The following is a 21,727-nucleotide window of genomic DNA, read 5'->3' on the forward strand; positions in this document are numbered from 1 at the left end:
TAAACTTTGCCTCCTACCAGGACTCCTCAAGCAGCAATTACCAAAACGCCAGATGCTGGGCTGCCAATTAAAAAAATAACTCAAGCCTACAATTTCCAACTATTAGATATTGTATTAGGCAGCTTGGGTTGCCTTAACCAGAAACCACAGACGGGGTGGCTTAATTTATTTCTCATAGTTCTGGGAGCTGGGAGGTCCAAGCCCAAAGTGCTGGCTGACCCTGCTTCCCAGCAAGGCTCTCTTCCCAGCCTGCAGGTGCCTCCTCCGTGCTATTTCTACACCACGGGGGTGGGGGTGGGGGGGGCAGAGCTCTGACAGATGCTACCTACTATTTGCTTGATGTTCTAGGACAAATTAATTTCCATAGATTTTTTTTTAAGTTCACTTTCCTTTTATTTGAACATAGTACGATCCATATTTATAAAAAGCTTTTTCTTCAGTTTTATTCCAGTCGTATTGAGATATAATTGACATTCATCACTGTGTAAGTATAAGGAGTATAGAATGATAATAATCCACATAGCGTGAAATGATCACCAGGCTGAGTTTAGTTGGCATACATCATCCAATATGGATGCAAGAGAAAGAAAAAGAGAGACAAAGAAACTGTTTTCCCATGTGATGAGAACTTGTAGGATTTACTCCTTTAGCGACTTGCCTGTGGCCACCATATGGCATTGCATCCCTTCCCTGGATTTGTAAAGAGTATTTTCTACTGGTCGGCTACACGTGAGCTACTTCGTATTGGTTGCATACACACCAAAAGCTGGGGGGGGGGGGGGTTGTTTGTGTTCTATAAAAATTATGACAGTTTTTTTTTAATGACAATATTCTTTCAGGGACTGAAATTGTAACAAAGACTTTCTCTGAAGATTCCTTTTTCTAAAATGCGATTATTCTCAATTGCATTTTTTGTAATCTGAGGAGTCCTCTGAGATACATTAAAGGGGCCCAATTTAGTCTCATGACCTCCAAAGTGAAATCTGTCAGAGAATGGCTCCCTTAGAATTGGAGAGTTTTTTAGAATGCCATAAATGGCTTATCATTATAATATGTATGGGGTTTTGCAAGCAGAAAAAAATCAGAAAGGTAAACTGGTGTCAAATTATATTTGACCCTTGAACAAAGGAGCACCAGGACCCTAGGCAGTTGAAAATCTGCGTGTGGGTTTTGACTCCCCCAAAACTGGACTACTAATAGCCTACCATTGACTAGAAACCTTAATGATAGCGTAAACAGTCAACACACGTATTTTATATTTATTGTATATTGTAGTCCTACAATAAACTATAGAAAAGACAATCCTATTAAGAAAATCAAAAGAAGGAGAAAATACATTTACAGGGCTGTATTGTATTTACTCAATAATAATAAAAAAAATTATCTGCATATAAGTGCACCAGAAAAGCTCCAACCCATCTTGTTCAAAGGTCAATTGTACAAGGTTCCTTGAATGCAGTGTGGAGGAATTTAGACCAACACCTAAAATAATTTGATTTCTGAGCCCAGATATGACACGACCAAATTGTTTTAGGGATGATTCCATTATCAATGATAAGTATGGATTGGAAGCAGTTGAAAGTGGAGGCAGGCAGACTGGTGACAAGGCCGTGACAGAGGCCTGGGGTTTCATGGTCCAGCAAGTAAGAAAGGCTGACCTAAAACGGTAAGAAGTGCCTAAAAAGAAATGAAACTAAGAAATGAGAGGCACCGAGAGACTTAATCTCTTAAACCTTACTTGCAGTATTATCTGATATGAAGCCACGTCTGGATCGGGCAGAGGAGATTTAAAAAGAACATGCGAGACGTATAGTGGAGGTCGAATAAACAATGCTTATAATTGACTAATTTGGACAGTGATGGAGGAGAAGAAGTTCCAGATGGCTTCCCAGTTTCCACTTTGGGCTACGGGGAAGATAGTGGTGACACTCATCAAAATGGGAAATAGAGAAGTAAGAGGCAAATCCATTCTGCCATTGCTTTATTGGGACAGTCGCTCCTTTCTTTCCTTGTAGAGAAAATAGATCCCATCCTCTTATTTTGGCTCTGCTGTTTCCTCCATCTTTAAGAATGAGCTGCTGAAAAAAATTAAAAATAAATAAAAAATAAAATAAAATAAATAAAAATAAATAGATTAATTAATTAATTAATTAATAAAAAGAATGAGCCACTGCTCACAGTAGGAGGGTCTAACATGGCTTGACCCTCGGAACACAGCCCACCGTAGCCCGACAGGAGAATAATCCTGTGGACCGGTCTCCCCCATGAGTGCCTTGCTCTTGAGAAAGAACTTTCTGTCTCTTCTTTTATGTTATGGCATTAATGTTAAGGAAACCGTGAATGCCTCTGATCCCTTACATGTTGCAAAGAATTTTATTGAGAAAATACTTTGCTGTTTCACAATATGTCTACTACTTTAGACACCTAGTTTTTATGTTGGTGGTAGCACCATCTGCTTGTAATTTCCTTCCCGCCTTCACCATCTGGTGAACTCTCCTCTTAAGCCCCAATTCCAGTATCACCTGACATGAAGCTATCTCAAGGCTCCTGAATTACAAGTTCTCGGAGCATTCCGACACCTTCTGGGTAGCATGACTCCCAGGCTTAGTAATTGAGTACAGTAACTTCATAATTATTCGACTTCTGAATTTTCTTACAGAATGTAAGCTCCATCAGGGCAGCGATTGTGTTTGTTTTGTTAATCCCTGAATCATTCTCACACACAGAATAAAAAACTCACAGTATTCATTACTATTGTCAATAATAATGTAACTAATAGTGTGACTAGTAATGTAGCTAATAATAACGTACCTAATACCAATAATTGTAAGCTTTAAGGTCATTCCTTTGGATTGTGAGGTGCGTGAAGGCAACAACCACATCATAGCACCAGCCCTTAGCCTAGCATCTGATATCTGCCCAATAGGTATTTGTTGCATTAAATAAAGAATTATTTGGTTAATGAATTTAGAAGCTTAATTTACAGAGAATCTGTGAAGTGCAATATCAATATAGTACAAAAGTAAAGAGGTTAGATGATAGACTTACTATTTTGTCTACAAGGATAACAATGATATGAAGAATCAGGCCTTTCTTCCACTTTGGACAATTAGAGCTACGTGTTTTGTCACATTGACAAAAAGTTAATGTTTCCTCAATAAAATTCAGATTCAGAAATATAATTTTTTTAAGAACTTGGCAAGAAGCATTGGTCAAACTTATGACTATTTTAAAGCAAGATTTACTTTATATTAGTATAATTAACCACGAGAAGTAATACAATTAGACTTCAGTGTCTTTTACAGTTCTGTGATTGAAATGAGTTTTCATTATGAGGCACATTTCACAGTGGTCTCATTTAGAGCAGATTTCTTACCCATTGTTATTTCTAGCGTATAGTCCATTATTTCTGATAGCTATCCTACTATATTTTATTTCACAACTTCTAAGTGCTGATTGCTGTGATCATATTTTAGCATAATAATCTTTATGTCAACTTGTATCCATGGGGGAAAAAAAAATCAGTCCTGGTGAAGGCCAACCAGAAAGTCATCCTAAGTGAAATTTGTTCTAAAATTGCTATTTTAAATGAACATATACAGCCGAAAGCATGCATCATTCCAATTATTAAATAAAATCTGATTTTATTTCTGTGTATTCATAGAAACTATCAAAAAATATACCACTAATCTAGGTTTTAGCATTCACATAGTAAGTTGGGAAGACTCTAGCAATAACTTTAGAAAGAAGAAATATCTAGTTGAGTCTGAGGCCTATATTATTTTAAGGGGAAATTGAAATTAGAGAAAATGATTTATGGAGTAATTTTCTTTGAAGATGTAATAAATATGAAAAAGAAGAGGAATATAGACTTGAAAAAAATTAACATATTTACCTGAGTCCTGAAACTATAAAGTAATAAAAAGTAAAAGAAAAGAATATATATAGAATCGGTCAGGGCTTCTGAAAAGCAGAAGTTATAAACATCAGACAGCACACCAAAATTCACAGAATACCTTATTAACAAGAAATCATCAAAATACGTATCTAGAATATTGAAGTCAAATGCAGGAAGAAAAAATCAACTACCCTAAACCCTAAATGATTTGTAGAAATGTTTTTTTGTTTTTGACCTTGTGATCAACATGTAAAACTATGCAAGTGTTTCTCTACATATTTTCTACTTATTTTGAAATTATTTAAAATGCACTTTATCACATGACCCCCAAACGCTAGAATGGTGGAATGAGTGTAGCAGAAAGTATGTTTTGGGCTATAAGAAATTCTGAGTAAAAGTGACTCCTTGAGTAGCAGGTACCTTGTTGCTCGTTAACAAAGTCGCAGAGTAAGCAGTTCTGAAGTTGGTTTCAGTAACTTAATGATTTTATCAAAGGCCTGGGCTTTCTGCATTTATCTGTGCTGCCCTCCCCGGCGTGCTGGCTTTCATCCTTGGACTCGTTACCTCATTCGGTTGCACAGTGTCTGCTGCCACTCTAGACATCACATTCTTCTCCAACCATGAAAGATAGAGGAATAAAGGAGACAGAGGGGGAAAGTCCCATGACTTCCCCTGTCCCCTCCCCCCCTTCTAAATCAAAGACAATTCTTCTCAGAATCTCCCTCAGCAATCAAGCCCCCATTCTCTCCTCCTCCTCCTCCTCTTCCTGTCATGTGTCCATGTCCTAGCTTCAGAGGAGATGTGCCGAGTGACTATCTGGCATTTCCAGTCTGAGGCACAGCAGATCCTACTGGCAAGGAAGAAAGGGGGGGAGATGACAGCGGTCTAGGAGCAATTGCCAGCCGTGGCTAACTGCCAGGTTATTCTGAAAGGCTTTCATCCTCTACAGTTCAAATCCTCCGACACCTTAATGACAGAGTTGCATCCCTTGCATCCCCCTGTAGTATATACATCGGTGAGGGTACTGATCATCTAGGACCAAATCTATGCCAAAGCACATGAGTTAGTATTTACAAAGCCCAGTGTAAAGAGTGATAAATATTTGTATGAAGTATGGCCAAGGAACTACGAGCCTGAGTCGTGTGTGTGTGTGTGTGTATGTGTGTGTGTGTGTGTGTGTGTGTACGTGCACCCACATGGGTACGTGTTAAAGGAATCTCTTAGGAAAGGGACTGGTCATTGTTGCTGTTCTCTGCTCACGTATCTATAAGAGTTTTTAAAAGAGCTTACACCCTAATTATTTATTAATAATTATTTATTACACGCCTAATTATTTTCCAGTAGTATATTCAAAATCCCTTCATAACCATATAATGCAGGTTGCAATACACAGTAGTGAAAACGAGCGTCTTCATAGCGGATCCTGTTCTTCATAGCGTTCTGATTGATGCCGCAGTGCACACTAGAAGTGTCAGTTCCAGCAAGTAGCCATCCGGGGATCATTGTTCCTGCTTACATGGCACCTTGGCCCCCACAAAGAGCTCAGAAAGTCTTACGGGTATAATCGCGTCTTTGCTGCATTGTCATGAGTTAGAGATGCACAGTCATTTTTGGCCAGTGGGAAATTCATGTAAAGAGTGAAAGAGTGGTGATGAACCCAAGTGGACTGTATAGACAAAGAACAACAAAATGTGGACCTCCCCCATCTGGGCAGACCTTTCATTAAAATGAGCGGTGCAGAATTTGTCCTAGATAGCCAGCTGCTGTCCTTATAGTTCCAGTTTTCACTTTAATCTACTTCATCGGATGAGTGTATCTCCCTGTAAAAACTAGAAGTATTCTTGAGAGCTTACTTGAGAGTTTATTTCTTCATATAGAATCTTTCATGCTCTGCACTAAAGTAGAGATAAGTAATTACAAGAAACTGAATTTTTCCAATAAGAGTCATAAAACCAACATAAGCCTTTAAATGCTGAATGTTTAAAAGGAAAATATATTCCCAAAGGAAATACTCAAAATATGTGACAGCTTGATGTAAATTACAAATTTTAAGTGTTTATCCTAATAATTTAAGGACTGCAGGGAAGACTATCTTAATTGAGAAGCGTTAACAAACTTGTCTAAAAAATTGCCTTCCCAATATTCTTTGACAAAGTGATAGATGTTTAGTTTGGCTACGTACCCATCTGGAAGATTCCAGGAAGCCGGTTTAGCATTTTGTTGTTCTTGTTCTCGGGAAGAGGTTGAATTGAAATGATGGGAAGCAATAAAAATTGTCGCTGTGATATTGGGTTACGGTATAGTAATAACAAAGGCAGGATTTGATCATAGAAGTTTGATCATAAAACATTTGATCATAGAGGTTAGGGCTTATCTGCTATCGGGCACTACATTTTAATTTTTCCTGGCTTGTAAAGATACTAGATTTTATCTTCCTTCAAAATAAGTTGTGCCAGTAGCTGCATTTCTCAAGACTGTCTCAATTCCTGGACTTTCTAGTGTTCAGTACCGATGCTGTAAAGAATTATTTTTTCAAAAATTTATAATATGAGGGTCATTTGAAAAGAAATTATTCACAAGGGAAGAACATGATAATGTGGCAAATTTGGCAGGTCTAAATTATAAAATAGAAATGTTCATTAAATATACTACAACAGATCAAGCAAAGTAGAAAGGTGGTATTTTCTTTCCCTAAGTTTCAGTAAGAGGGAAACATCGGACATTAACAACTGAGAGTTTTCCTGTCCTTGTGCCATGAATAGCCACTAATCAGAGAGAATGTGTGAGCACATTTGAAAGACAAGTTTAAAGCTGGAATGCATAAACCCACGCCAAAAATTGAAAGAATCCTGCCAGAGTCAGCAAATCTAAGTTACTACACTGGGAATTAATGGGGAAACAATAGCCCTGCCAACTTTATGTGGCTTCAGGGGTAATTGTACATTTAAATAAATAAAGCCTCTGCATCTGATAAAAAGAAAACCATACATTGTATGCAGATGCACCAAGATATTGCATTATTTTCCAGCATTGGAAAATTCCATTCCAACTGGAGTCTTTTTCCAGATTTGCAGTTGGGTAGATTCTATAAAGTAATGACATGCTAGTAAGGATTTAATTTTCACAAATACAACCAAAATGATAATATTAAGAACAAATGTCCCTGGATCGCAATAGCATGTACCCTAAGAAATGAGAACTTCAAGTAGTTCATTAATATAAATAGTTATCTAACAAAAATTCTCTGATAATATTCCCAGTGTTTAATTTACCTATCATCTCTATATGCAAAGGTTTCAAGACTTCACTATTTTTAGGGACCAGGATTAAATCATAAACCCATACAGCCATCTAGATGTGAGATGTTAAAGAGTGATCTCGACCAGGGGTCGGGAAACTGTGGCGTGTGGTCCAAACCTGGCATCCCTGTTTTTCGTGAATAAAGCTTTATCGAAACAAAGCCATATCCATGTATTAACATATTATCTGTGGCTACTTTTGCATACAACAGCAGAATTGAGCAGTTGAGACAGAGATCAGATGGACTGCAGGACCTGAAATACTTCCAGCCTGGCCCTTTACAGAAAAGAATTGGTTGGCCCCTGGCGTAGACTCTGGTGACCTGTAGAGAACACGCTTTTCATAAAAACATTCATATTTAAACAATGGTCAATCCAAACATTTCAGGCCAGATATAGATGGCAGGCCAGTGCTGGGAAAAGAATGACCTTATTATCATTCTTAGCCTTGTTACTGACTGTCTGTGTGACCTTGAACAAGTCACCAATTCTCCTCTGATAAGTGAGCATTTCCCTTTACTGAGGTTGTGGTGCATAAGGTCAGATGGCGAGAAACAGCACGGTCTTTCAGGGAAATGTGAAAGCTGGGCCAGAGAACTATATGCAGAACAGTCATAAATGGAAGGAGAGCCTAAAGTGAACTTGGGAACTGAGGTACAGAGTCTAACAGGTCAGAATTTCCAAGCAGACAAATGAGGATGATCTGATCAAATTTAAATACTCAAATAAGTTATTTAAATATGGCTAGGCCTGTGTTTTCATGAACAAGTATTCAATTTCATCGTCTACAAAAAGTTTTTCAAAATGTGCTCTGAGTCTGAGAAAGGTCCTATAGGAAAGAAAATAATAAATGTCCCTGGGTCACATAGGAAAAAGTCTAAATTAGTTACATCTATTAGAGAGTCACAATGAACCTTTGTGTATTTCATCTGTATTTCACACGGCCAAGAGGATGTAAAACTGTCACTATTTGCAGGTGACATGGTATTATACGTAGGAAACCCTAATGTCTCTGAAAAACTGCTAGAACTGATAAATGATTTCAGGAAAGTCATAGGACACAAAATCAATACCCAGGAATCTGTTGCATTTCTGTACACTGATAATGAAGTGGCAGAAAGAGAAATTAAGAAAACAGCCCCATTTACAGTTGCACCAAAATAATAAAAGACCTGGGAATAAACCTAACCAAGGAAGTGAAAGATCAATACACTGAAAGCGATAAAAGTATTGATGAAAGAAATTGAAGATGACACAAACGGAAGGATAGTCCATGCTCATGGATTGGGAGAACAAATGTTAAAATGTCTATACCCCCCAAAGCCATCTACAGATTTAATGCAACCCTTGGGAGAATACCAATAGTATTTTTCACACAACAAATCATCTTAAACAATGATCTTTTGCGTTTGGAACCACAAAAGAACGTGAATAGCCAAAACAATCTTAAAAAAGAACAAAACTGGAGGTATCTGTGAAATTAATCTGTCAGAGAAAGACAAATACCATATGATTTCACTCATATGTGGAATTCAAGAAATAAGACAAAGAAAAAAATAAGAGGCAAACAAAAGAGGCTTAAATATAGAGAACAAGCCAGTGGTTACCAGGGGAAAGGTGGGTGGAGGGATTGGGATGGGTGAAAGAGGGGAAGGGGATTAAGAGCCCACGTACCATGATGAGCATTGAGTAAAGTACAGAATTGTTGAATCACTTTATTGTTCACCTGAAACTGATATAACACTGTCCATTAATCATACCAGACTTATTAAAAAAAAAAAAAACCTGGAGGTATCACAATCCCAGATTTCAAGATATACTTCATTTAACATTTTTTAGCAAGCTTTGCCAAAATCTCCTGGCCATCTGAAAGCTTTTTAAATCATGCAACATCTATAAATCCTTAAGAAAACTTTAGGAAACTCTAACCTAGAAAACCTCGTATTTCCAACTCTGAAACCCTCCCTATTTTAATAGCTAACTCTTATAGAGCATTTGCCTTGTATCAGGCTCTGTTTATGTGCTTTTCCTACATTAACTACTGTAATCATCACAACTCTGTGAAGTGGGTGTTCTTATCATCATTCCACTTACAGATGAGAGAACTGAGGTAAAAGATATGCTTCAATTTGTTCAAAATCAAACAGCTAGTGAGTAGTAGAATCAGGATTCAGACCCAGGTCATCTGAACCCAGAGTCCATGCCCTCAACTACTCCACACTTGAGGTCTTGTTGTTACGTGTCAGATATTCAAAAGAGTGAAAAACTTACCTAAACATTTCACAGAATATTTTTTTTATTATTATTTGAACCTCAGAAAGACTTATTATTAGAAATGCCATTAGGTCAACGTAACACAGGATTTAGATATCCAGAGGCTAGTGAACCTCAGCTTTATCTGCTTTTGTCATCATGCATAGTTCATAATAAATGAGCTAACATATATTCATTACAGTATTTATTAAAACAGGCCTATCAGGATATCTCCTTGGCAACCGTTAATTAATTGTAACTGCTTCCTTGGCAACTGTTAATTAAGTGTAGATACCTGATAAAAACTGAGCAGTTTGTCTTTGCAAATATTCTAGAATCCAAACTTCTCACTGTTAATCATTCGTTCATCCATGGATGAATGTCTTCATTAAACAACACCGTTTGAAAAGCTATTTACTCTGTGAATAAGACTAACAAGTTACTTGCTTTCATGGAGCTTTAATCTAGCAGGGGAAAAATAATTAGTAAGCAAACCAGAAAGATTTTAATTTTCTGTATTAAATATTTAATTAAGTAAAATAAAGGATTTAATTAAATAATAAATATTTTCAGTGGTGTTAAGAATAAAATGAAACAAAATAATATAAGGTGAAGGGGCAAAGGAGATTTTAATTTGAGTAATGGGGAATGGACTGTCCTGAGGACAAAGCAAATTCGCAGAGTTGAGGCAGAGCAACCAGCTTTTGGAAGATTTAGGGAAAGAACATTATAGTCAAGAGTGACAGCAATGATAAAAGTAAAAATCATTGAAATTTTACATATATATATATATATATATGTAATATGACCAAAGCTGGGTAAATATTATTTAGTACAACCAATTACATTGGAACTTGCACCTTTTAAATTACTAGGTGAACTTACAAATGAATCTAAATAATCAGCAAGATACCTGATTCAGGCAGATGTAGGTCAAACTGTCAGCATTGTTGGTAGAGAATGTGGCCCCAATTTGTGACCAAGTCCTCACATTTGCTTCCCCACCTTTGGCGGGGACCACGTCTTCAAGACCAGCCATTTGTAAAGGGAAATCAGACCCATTGGATTCCCCTACAGGAATGGAGGGATAGGTGCCCAGACGCACGAGAGCTTATGGTAAGGAAAGAGCACATGGTCAAGTAGGCTCGTGTGACCTGTACAAGGACAGCCCGCATGGGAACCCACTGTCAGGGTAAGGAGGTAAACAAAGAGAGAAGAGATGCTCACCCTTCTACTAATCAGTAAAGAGAGGAGATAAAGTCCCGAGCTATTCCTCTAGCATGGTGGATCTCATCTGGAGATGATTCCCACCCCCCAACCTCACTCTGCATCCCCAACCTGGGAGCATTAGACACTGTGCAGAAATACACTGGTTGTGAAAACTGCAGAGAATGTTTCCAATATGCTGCTAACCATCCCTCAATGCACGAGGTAGCCGTATCCTAGAAGTTTCCTTGCCCAGCCCTGAGGGTAGGACAGTAGGGTTTCCTGCAATAAATTACAGTGGAAATTTTTAGAGTTTCTTCACTTTGGATCAAAATATTTTATATCCTTCAAGGATGCATGTTAATATTGTGGATTTAAGCTACAATCTCAGAAGAACTTCAGCTTTAGATGTAGTCTTTGGTATTTTGATTATTTTTTTTGCACATATGTAAATATATACTATTCATATAGCTACTTTCTCCAAAGCCCAGCTGCAATGTCACCTCTTCTTAACGTTTTCCCTAATGACTAAACTGTTAGACATTCCTTCCTCTGAGACCCTAGGGCAATCTATACATATTTTTACCTTAGCGCTTATCACCTTGTGAAGCAATCATTCTTTTGATGGTCATTTCCACTTAGAAAATAAGTCTTTCCAAGTAGAGACTGTGCAGGATGTGCTAAACATCCTACAATGCACCCAGTAGGCCGCTATATCAAAGAATTTACCTGTCTAAAATGTCAGTCGTGCCAAGTTGAGAAACCCTGCATTCCAGAAATCTAACTCCACAGAAATCCTGGTGACCCCAATGCCCACACGGTGCCTGCCCTAAGGAACACAAACTCGAGTGAATGAATGAATACCCACAAAGAATACTACTAACACAAAATACCGTGTATTCTATTTTATTTTTCTTAGAGTGTCTTACTTGTTTATAGCCTGATGAAATTTGAAACCTATTACAGACATTCATTCAGCTAAAAGGAACATTTATTGGACAATTTGACAGAACAATTATAGTTTGGCAACTAGCACATGAACAAGAAAAGCAGTAGGTCGTGTTACGGACTGTCTAAAATCTTGTGGTTCGGGAAGACAGTCGATTTCAAAGGTGTAAAAATGTAAGAACTAATATCGAATGACATCTTCAAAAAACAGAAGTAAAAATATAACCATTTTAAAAATATAAAATGTAAGAAATTATATATCGGAAAGACAACTCAAAAACAGAAGAATTTAATGATGGATATGAACTTTGGTGACAGTAAAGATCATTGATGGAAACGATTATCAGAAAAATAAAACGAGATAAAATCAAGATTTAAAAAATGCCATTTTACATAATAGAGCTTAAATAAGCTTCAGGAAAAGTTTTTTAAAAACCTCATGGGGAAGGCTTTTTTGTTGTTCCGGAATAAGCAAAAGGAAAATTGTTGCCCATTCAGAAGAATGGCAAAGGGATGGTAGGAAGCTATGTTAACACATTTAAAATATGGTTTCTAGGTATGAGTTTATGAACCAAGGGTTTCAGAAGCAGTGACCTAAGACTAGCTGGGAAGAGAAAAATGCTTCGCAGTGACATGGAGGCTAACTAAAAGAAACCAAACTTTACCCAGATACATACAAGAAATAATAGTTTCTTCATAGGTTGTCTTGGTCAGCCCACAGCCAGAGAGTAGTGTTCAGTTCCGAGCGCCATGTGACTGTCAGAGGTAGGAGGTGTTTGGGTTCTGGGGTGGTCCATGTGATCTCCGCCCCAACCCTTCAATTCTACTGTTGTGGTGATAAACAGCCGTAGGTCATATGTCAACATGGTGCGTTCCCATAAAACTTTACTTACCAAAAAAAAAAAAAAAAAAGAGGTGCCAGGTTTGGACCTGGCCTTGTTTTGGAAGAGAAACATTGATAAAGATAATCCTGGATGATCTTGTGTTCAAGGAGCCTGGAAATCCTAACACACACAGGATGATTTAAGAAGTCACTATTATTTAGCCTAGGGAAAAAAAAAAAAAAAAGATACGTCCTACAAGTAATAGAATTTGCCTCAGGACACACAGCTATAAGACATCCCCATTTCTTCATTTAATAAAATTAATTTCATCTTGGTTCTCTACCACTAAGGCTGGGGGGGAATTATCCTCAGGGGATCAGTGAGAACTATAGAATTTACAGAATCCAGAAAATTGTGGAAAGGCCTCTGGTCTTCAGCTCATGGTGAGTCTCACTGGAATCTTTGTCGCCTACAGGGTGAAGCCCAGTGAAGGTGGCTCTGCTACCCCTACGATTATTTCTCATTTACTTGCCACACCTGGCCACTTGGTCCTCTACCTTGGCTCTCAGGGCTTTGTAAATCTTGAGATTTACAAGAATTTGCCATTCCTCAATATTCCCAGGCTAAGAAGAAAATCTAATTCTCTTTTCTTGGGGCCCAGCCACTCCCATCCCCTTCCCTAGAAGCATTTACTCAGTGGCATAGATGACACAAGAGGCGAGGCCCATGTTCTTACAACGCTGGCCACATTTTCAAAACCATCTTTGGACTGGTAATTGGTCCCACACAAGCCCTTCCGGTCGTCTTGAAACATATTTTAAGGAGGGAGTGGAGACAGGAGGCATAGACATATGAAAAACACTGACAATTCAAGGAAGCAAGTGGTAAATATCGAGTAAATCATGGAAAAGAAAACAAATGGTACATGAGCTAAAAATAATAATAATAATAATAATAATAATAATAATAATAATTTTGAGGTGGAATAGACAAAAAATATCACTTATTTATTTTTCAATTTTTATTTCAAGTCAAGACCTTTCCCTGAGCTCTAGTTTCTCTCTCTCTCTCTCTCACACACACACACACACATATTTAATTCCATTGCAATATTCCCACACTGGTCCTCAATCCAGAAACTATTTTAACCTCCTTCCTCTCGTACCTCCCACACCCAGTCAGTCATCAGCATTGCCGAGTTCTCTCCACCAGAGCATCCCTCCTTGCCCGCAGCGCCGTCCGTGCTGCTTTGTCTTATTTCTGGCCCTACGTGCATTTCGGGACAGTCTTAGTTGGCCCCTCTGCTAGCACATCCTCCCCCCACGTCTCACACCATCCCAAGCTGCCGCAGCGAGCTTTCTAAAATACAAATCTGATAAATACTTTCTGATCTGAATCCAAAAGGCTTCCGTTGCCTTCAAGCGAAAACTCAGACTCTTTGGCTTGACATGGGTTTCTTTATGATGCGGCCCTTCCCTACATATTCTTTCTTATTTCTTACTGTTTTCCTTACTGTTTTTGCTAACCTGCGGTTCCTTGAAATAGGCCACGATCTCTTTCAACCCAGCCCTTTGACACTTCCTCCCCAAAAGGCCATCTCCTCCGATTCTAAAGCCTGATCGATGCTCCAGAACAAAGTGTCGATGGAGCCTTTTACTCCCAACACTGAGAAAGGACCTCTCCCTGTGCTCTTCAGGAACTCACACGTGTATTTTCTATGACACGTACTCCAATTTTATTGAAGTATAATTGACAAGTGGCCAGTTATTCAAAGTAAATATGGTGATTATTTGATGTATGTACACATTGTGAGAAGCGCCCTCCCATCCGGTTAATGGACACACCCATCCCCTCAAACATCTACCTTGTTTTATGGAAGGGTGTGAGTGAGGGGGGTGGAGAACACTTAAAACCGAGTCTCTGATCTACCCAAAACCCTGATCTACCCATCTTCCTTATCCATCGATTACAACGTCATCCTTCTAGTTGCTCAGACCAACACACACTCTTAGTTACACTGGACTCTACTTTTTCTTACTCCTCCCAGATGTTTCAGCAAATAAACATTTGACTCTAATCTTACATATGTTTGGAAGCCAATCACTTCCCACCACCTCCACTACCACCACCGGGCTCCAAACTACCCTCACCTCTCCTTTGGCTTCTTCCATTAGCCTCCTATTTGATCTCCTGGCTTCCACTTTCGTCCCTCTCTGTTTACAGGCACAGATATCCTTTAGAAATAAGTCACTTCAGTCACACCTTTGATCAAAACCTTTTAGTGACCCATCTTACTCAGAATCAAATCCTCAAACTCACATTGGGCTGATAAGACCTCATATTATCTGACTCCTCGTAATCATCTCTTACTCCCCTCATCCCTCGCTCTGCTTTAGCCACATGGTCTCCTAGGACGTCTTCAAGCAAACAGCATGTCTGTGACTAGCCTGTTCCTTCATTTCCTTTAATTTCATTTTCTTGGTAAGGCCTTACCTGAATCTCCCTACTAAAAATTGCAATCCCCCTATTTCCATTCTTCATATCTACTTCTTCTGCTGAAGCTTTCTCCATAGCACTTATAACCTTCTAATATATTATCCTACTGTACTCATTTATTTTAGTATTTATGCTTAGTTATTGTAATCGATTGTAATTCTCCCCCCAATGCAATGGAAACTCCCTTTGGGCAAGAGTTTTTGTCCCTTTTATTCATTGCTGTCCTCCAGACCCCAGAAGATTGTCTGGTGCATAATCGCTCAATAGCAGTTGCTGAATGAAGAAAGGGTACACACATTTTTGCATTTCTGAGTGTCTGAGAGTGTCTGGATTATAGTAGTACTTTAAGCTATGACATAATTACTGTAGCCATTTTAAAGAAAAAGGAACTGAAATTTCTGAGATTTGAGTCAATGATGCTTCCAGAATTTCTGTAGAGTCAGGATTTAGGGATAGCATTCTGGTTCGTGGGAGGATAAGGAAACTTGGAACAAAGAAAAACACTATCTTTTCTTACATGGTATGCTGCACTTGAGGATGGCTTGTGAAGCGCCAGTCGCGTGTGGCGCCAGCAAGGGTACCTCTACCTTTGGCACCAAATCCTGCTCGAGGCTTTACCATTTCACGGAGCCGTAGCAGCATCCCAGCCAATATCTTTAGGAGACAAGGAATACAACAGTCTGTCTGTAACACAAGTTCATTTAAGTAGAAAACGGTAAGATTGATGCTGAAGTCAGGGCCGTATTGTGAGTTTTGGAATGCTTTGCTCAGGATTGGTTTCCCCCATCGGTCCCGAAATCTGGGGTGATTCTTAAGAATGTAGATGTTGTGGACTCACCCTATGCCTCACACTGGAATGGATATTTAACAAGCTTCCCGGGTTTGTGTTACGCAGCGAGCTCTGTATTCCCACCACAGAATGGCTTTTGGAAATGTCTTAAGCAGGTGGTAGTTTTGCATACGGTTGTTTTGTATTTGCAGTTTACTTCTCTCTCTAAAACACCCCCATTTCTGTGCACTATTAAACCAGGTATAAAAAAAATAAAAAATAAAAATAAATAAATAAATAAACCAGGTAAATATGACTGGGGGTGGGTGGAATGCTTTTGGAGCAATCAATGTGTCATGGACTTGCCTCACGATAGTATTTTTCTCCATCTGTTATAGGTCAATGCACAAACTGGCCCAGTTGGAAAGACTTGACCTAGGCAATAATGAATTCAGTGAGCTGGTAAGCGAATGCATTTTCTAACCCTGATAAATCCACCCCAGGAGGTTATCTCTTCTGTCTCTGTAACCCCAGGTTACAGGTTACTACCCAAGTTCACGTTTGCACTTGGTAAATGTAAAAGCAGAATGAAATCCAGGAAATAAAGTGATGATCTGACTCTATCATACCCTGTAGAGAACTGGATAATATCAGATTCAGTTAAGAGAAAGGGGGGAGGTGGGGACGGAGGGCAAGCGCGTGCGAACGAGGCCTGCGAGCGCCACCACGGCAGCCACCAAGCGTCGTCGTCTCACTTAGCCCTTATCTGACCCGTTGCCACCTTCACCTGGTGGAAATGCGCCCAGAGTGGTCCTGGTCATACAGCCTTTACGTGGCCGAGCAGGAATTAAAGCAAGAGGTGACTAACCAGGGTTCAGGCCCCGAGCCCTCCGCCTCTGAGGTCGCTCGCGGGGGAGGACGGCTGGAGGCCAGGCCCCCCCTTGTCCCCAGCTCCTTTCTCCTATCAGCTCACCTGCACCGCGGCTCACAGAATCCCCACTGCTCCTCTCAGGCTTAACCTGTCATTAAAATTTGCCTGGAGACTAAAATCTCAAATGCAGGGAACACCGGGGGGCTCAGTGGGGGAGCCTCTGTCCTTGGCCCAGGCTGTGTCCCGGGGTCCCGGGGTCGAGTCCCACGTCGGGCTCCCTGCAGGGAGCTGCTTCTCCCTCTGCCTGGGTCTCTGCCTCTCTCTCTGGGTCTCCCCTGAATACATAAATAAAATCCTTTAAAAAAAAAATCTCAATTGCAAATTAGAGAGCAAACAGTCCGTTACAAGCAGACTTTCTGATTCCGAAGTCTCCCCTTGAACATCTTCAGATTTCAAAAATGCAATTCGTCTAAACTATATTTTAACCATTTTCAAATTCAAACACTTAATTGAGTAATCAGCTACTTCTCCGGGCCACGCTCCTAGCAGTGTGACCTTGCGCAGCTTCCTTCACCTCTAAGCCTCTTTTACAATCTCTCTAAAATGGAAATTACAGTGGCTCCCCCCCACGGGGCTTGCGTGAGAGTTAAGTGAGGTAACACCTGTCCAGGGCCTAGGAAGGAGGGAACCTCGGCCAACGCCGCACCCTGGAGGTGCAGACACTACCTCGGTGGACTGGGCCGTACCCATCGAGCCACTGTCCCGGCCTCCATCACCGTTTGCGGGGGTTGGGGGGGGAGCTGACTTTTGGCCTTCTGCAATTGGAAGCGTGGTGTGATTGAAGCAGGCACCAGATCCCCTTGGGTTGCATGTGGCGGCCTCGCACAGCAGGCCTGTGTGGGTCTGCAAGGCCTCGGCTGCCCCTGCATCTCCTTACAACGTGGCCGGCGGGCGGGTGCCAAGGAGGCTGAGGCCTTCCTGAGGGACTGGGCCTCCCTGCTCTCCCGCTGCCTTTCAGAGGCAGCCGACGGACGTGCTGTCCCCCTGGCTCGTGTCTGCAGCTGGGGCTGCCCCCTGTGTGGACTGTGGGCCCAGTGAGGCCCTGGTCACTTCCGTGGGCAGCTCCCTGCAGCTCTGGCTGGCTGCAGGTCAGGAGGCCCAGGAGGCCCGGGAGGCCCGGGAGGCCCAGCGGCCTTTCCCGGGTCCTGTCCTGAAGGTACCTCACTGGCCTCAACGCCAGGAGCGACCCCACCACCCACAGACTGGCTCCGAGAGTCCACGTGATGGGTGAACTGAGAGAGGCCCAGGGAACAGACTTGGGGGCCTCCCTCCCCCTGCTGCGTGGCCCCACCGAGCCAGCCTGCTGAGGGTGCACCCCACCTTGTGATGGCCTCAGCGCAGACAGGAGGGCACAGCAGCCCAGAGCCAGTGAACTTCGTAACTGTTGTGTCCTGGGAGTTTCAAAATCCGTTATTAAGAAGTTACAATCTGCTTCCGCGAGGAGGTGTAGCCAGTCTAGTGGGTGAAAGAACATGGACCGTGGATTCAGACAACTGAGGTTTACTCCCGATTCCCTCACCGGCTGGCTAGGCGCCTGTGGGTCTAAAGCTCACTCTCTAGCCTCAGTGTCCTCTTCAATAAAATAAGGGCGTCGAAGCTGTCTATCTCACAGGATTGGGGGCGCGGAATCCATGCAAGAGATAAATGGCTCTGTGAACTCTGCCTCTGTCAGGCATATGACTTTGGAAATCAAATCTATCAATATTTGGGCCAACAGAGATGAATAGGGTATGTCTGCGTGTTGGAAAGTAGACACAGTAAATGTAAACTAAAAAAAAAAAAAAACATTATTTTAACATATGCTGTGCGGTATCTAAGGAATTATCACTGAGCAGAAACATTTCTTTTCTTTTGAACTCCCAGTATTCCATGCTAGTTACAAAACAAGTCTCTCTAAAAAAAAATTGTTTTTTTTGCATTTGTCCTGGGACCACTTATTCGACAACACTCAGTTACTTGGCATCGGCAGCAAGGAGGAAGGGTGGTGTAATTATGGAATTTCACATTTCTGTCATTCACTTTTAATCAGATGCTTGGCTTTTATTAGTCATATGTGTGGGACTAGCTGTTGTTTCTCTGAAAGTAACAACTTTTAATGAGAAAATAAGAGAATTTGCTTTGATAAGAGGCCTCTAGAAACAATGTCATGTGTAGGAAAGGGGGCAAGTTCCATTCTGTAGCTAGGTATTGACACCTCGGAGATTACTATGAGAGAATTCATTTTGTGTGATGTTCTAAGGAGACAGCTATGGAGAGAAGATGATAATAAGTCCCCAAAAAAACCTTATAATGTGAAAATCTAATAGAAAGAACAGAAGTTTGCTTGCTTGAGACTCAATGTAAATGCCCTAAATGAGGTTTGGAGACATATCTGCTTAAGGATGCCTTGTTCATAATGAATAATTCTAAACAGAGGGAATCACTTGATATTTCTAAGGATGGTAACCACCAGAAAATCCTGGGCAAGGTTCTGGGAACATAATAGATTCTCAAAGATCTTCATTATTATTGTTTCTTTCACGGCTTATTTTCATTAAATATAAAATCAACAAATGTCCATTTTTTTTAAATTGAGAAAGTTAGAAAAACTGTAAAAATTATAGTGAGACTCATCCATGATCCCATCCCCTTATATAACCATTATCAGTGTTTTTGGTGTATCCTCCCCCCACACCATCATTTTCTTTTTAATTAGACCAAACGAGTATTATTCAGGGCCAGGTCAGAGATGGGACATCGTAGGTTGATGCGTTAGATAACGTCAATGCTTGAAATTCCTCTGCACTGAGGGTAGACAGCCTTCTACTCTCAGAGAATAATCAGGAACTTTCCAAGGTCATAGAATGGTCAGGGACCCTGAAAACAGATGCAGTGATTGCCACGGGGTAGGTACACACGCTGGGCCTATAGAGATCTACCTAACGAACGGGGAGTCCCATTCGCGTCCTGGGCCGGTAGTGGGACTAGTAAAGGCCCCAGCGCACATCGCTATGAGTGAGAACACCCGGAAGGAAGCAGATTGAGCAGCAGAGCCTAGGGGAAGGTGAGACAGGTGGATCCAGAAGCCGGGTCAGGCCATAGCTGACCATCTGCCCAATGAAGCTGTAGCTTCCGGCTCCCACCCTCTTACCCCCTTCCCTCTCCCCTCCCTGCACTGGAGAAGGGCCACGCTAATAAGGGAATAAGAAAAGTGTCCCTCGGAGCCTTCCCAACCTCTGCTCTGGGAACCTTCAAGTAAGAAAGCTTCTCTGCAAACCAGAGAGAGAAAAGAGCTGAGCCCGGAGGAAACAAACAGCACACTGCAGAGTGGTCTGTGTGTGGCTCAGGGTGCGGCGGGCGGGCCAGCCACCTGCAGACAGCAGCCCGGGTGGCACAGGGCCAGCAGCAAGGAAGACAGAGGCAAGAGTGGTCGCTGGACTAGCATCTCCTGTGACATGGGGGGTCCCTTGTCTCCACTCCCCTCTGGCCACAAAAGGACCCCTAAAAGGAGGGACGGGGGAGGAGGATCCCAGGAGAGGCCCGATTTCTTCATCTCTTGCTATGCGCGTGGAGGGAGGTCCGAGAAGTGAGGGCTGAGATCGCCCTCTAACTGTGACATCGTACCTACCGGCTGTACGTGTCTTCATAGAGATAGTTCTATTTGCCAAACCGGAATGTTGGTGTGCGTTCTATTCTACACTAATGCATGATTATCAAATTCAAAAGATTCTTTGCGAGCATTATGAGTTAGGATCGTTCTCGGCAGCTGAATGAGGAAGACTGTCAAATAGCGGCCAAAAAATAAATAGCGACATTGAAATTCAAACTTAAGAGAAAATAATAATCAGACAGGCTTGAAATTCTATTATATCAGATGTTACACATATAACACAATATATGTGGTATGTATTTAAGTTACAAAACATAATAAAATGCATCCTGGTTAGGCACTGCCGTATGTTTATGACCCAGGGTACCAGTCCTGTACAGCTGCCCGTACGTCCTGACCTGATCCTGCCTCATTCCCACAGACAAGTACAACCCTGAATTTTGTTTGACATTCCCTATGTTGGTATGTGTCTAAATATTACATTATTTCACTCTGCTTGTTCTCAGGTTTTGTAAAAATATGACTATACTATACCTTATTTACTTCTTCCTTCACAATCATTTTTGTCCATTTTTTTATTGCATCGCAGCTATGCAGACTTCCATAGGTGCACATGTGCAAGAATGTTTCTAAGGCATATGTTTAGAAGTGGAATTTCCCACTCATTAATTGTGCACATATTCCACTTGAAAAATAAGGCTTTTTTTTAAATAATTGTATTCATTCCCCAGCATGTCTAAGAGCCCCTGTGTTCCACATCTTTGTCTATACTTGATTTTGTCAGACTTCGTATTTTTTCCAGGAGTTGGCTGACAGTGGCATCTCCTTATGATCTGAATCTGCCTATGTGTGATCTTTTATGAGATTGGTGCTTTAAAAAAAAAAAGAGAGAGAGATTGGTGCTTTTTCCATATGTTGGTGGTGGTTTGTGTTTCCTCTTCTGTGAAATGCCTGTTCATGTACTTTTGCTCATTTATCTATTGGAGGTCTCTTTTTTGTAGACTTAGCAGGATCTATTCTATAGCCTAGATGCTAATTTTCTGTTGATTATATGTGCTACAGATACCTCCTCCAACACTCTACAAGTTTTGGGGGTTTGTTTGTCTGTTTGTTTGTTTTACTTTCTTCTTGATGTCTCTTGATGACCTGAAGTTCTTAATTGTAATGTAATAAAATGCATACTTTTTTATGCCTGGCATATTTTGTGTCTTGCTTAACAAGTTCTTGCCTCCCCAAAGTCAAACAGATCTCTTCATATGTTTTTTTCTAAAAGCTCCAAAGTCTTCATTATTTATAGTCAAGTGTATTTCCATCTGGGCTTAAATATTTTTCATTGAATGTATTATTTTTTTTTCTGAGCAGATTGTTTTCCAAGCAACGATTATCAGCAGTCCTTCCTTTCCCCCAGAATGAGTTCAACCTCTTAACAGAATATGATTTCTATACATTCATAGCTGACTTTCTTCTTCAATTCCAGTATAGTTGACATACAATATCAACTAGTTTGAAGTGTA

At 40.7% G+C, this 21,727-nt stretch overlaps 1 protein-coding gene and 1 long non-coding RNA gene across 11 annotated transcripts in view; one reads left to right on the plus strand and one right to left on the minus strand.

Moving 5' to 3' along the window:
• LRRC7 (leucine rich repeat containing 7) overlaps positions 1–21,727 on the plus strand; it is a 491,781-nt gene that overhangs the window by 302,971 nt on the left and 167,083 nt on the right. For all 10 annotated transcript variants that reach the window (XR_012034800.1, XM_072834031.1, XM_072834030.1 and 7 more), the window contains one exon: positions 16,092–16,155. Coding sequence is in view for 9 of the 10 variants with exons in the window: in XM_072834031.1 (XP_072690132.1) it covers positions 16,092–16,155 (64 nt within the window). In the remaining variant the exon portion in view is untranslated. The remainder of the gene's footprint in view (positions 1–16,091; positions 16,156–21,727) is intronic.
• LOC140637772 (uncharacterized) lies at positions 1,437–20,269 on the minus strand. Its single transcript, XR_012034803.1, has 4 exons — positions 20,232–20,269; positions 17,945–18,079; positions 15,442–15,578; positions 1,437–2,078 (listed from the first exon to the last, which is right to left on the minus strand). It is a non-coding gene; the product is annotated as an uncharacterized lncRNA (long non-coding RNA).

This window comes from Canis lupus, chromosome 8 (assembly GCF_048164855.1).
Source record: "Canis lupus baileyi chromosome 8, mCanLup2.hap1, whole genome shotgun sequence".
NCBI lineage: Eukaryota > Metazoa > Chordata > Mammalia > Carnivora > Canidae > Canis > Canis lupus.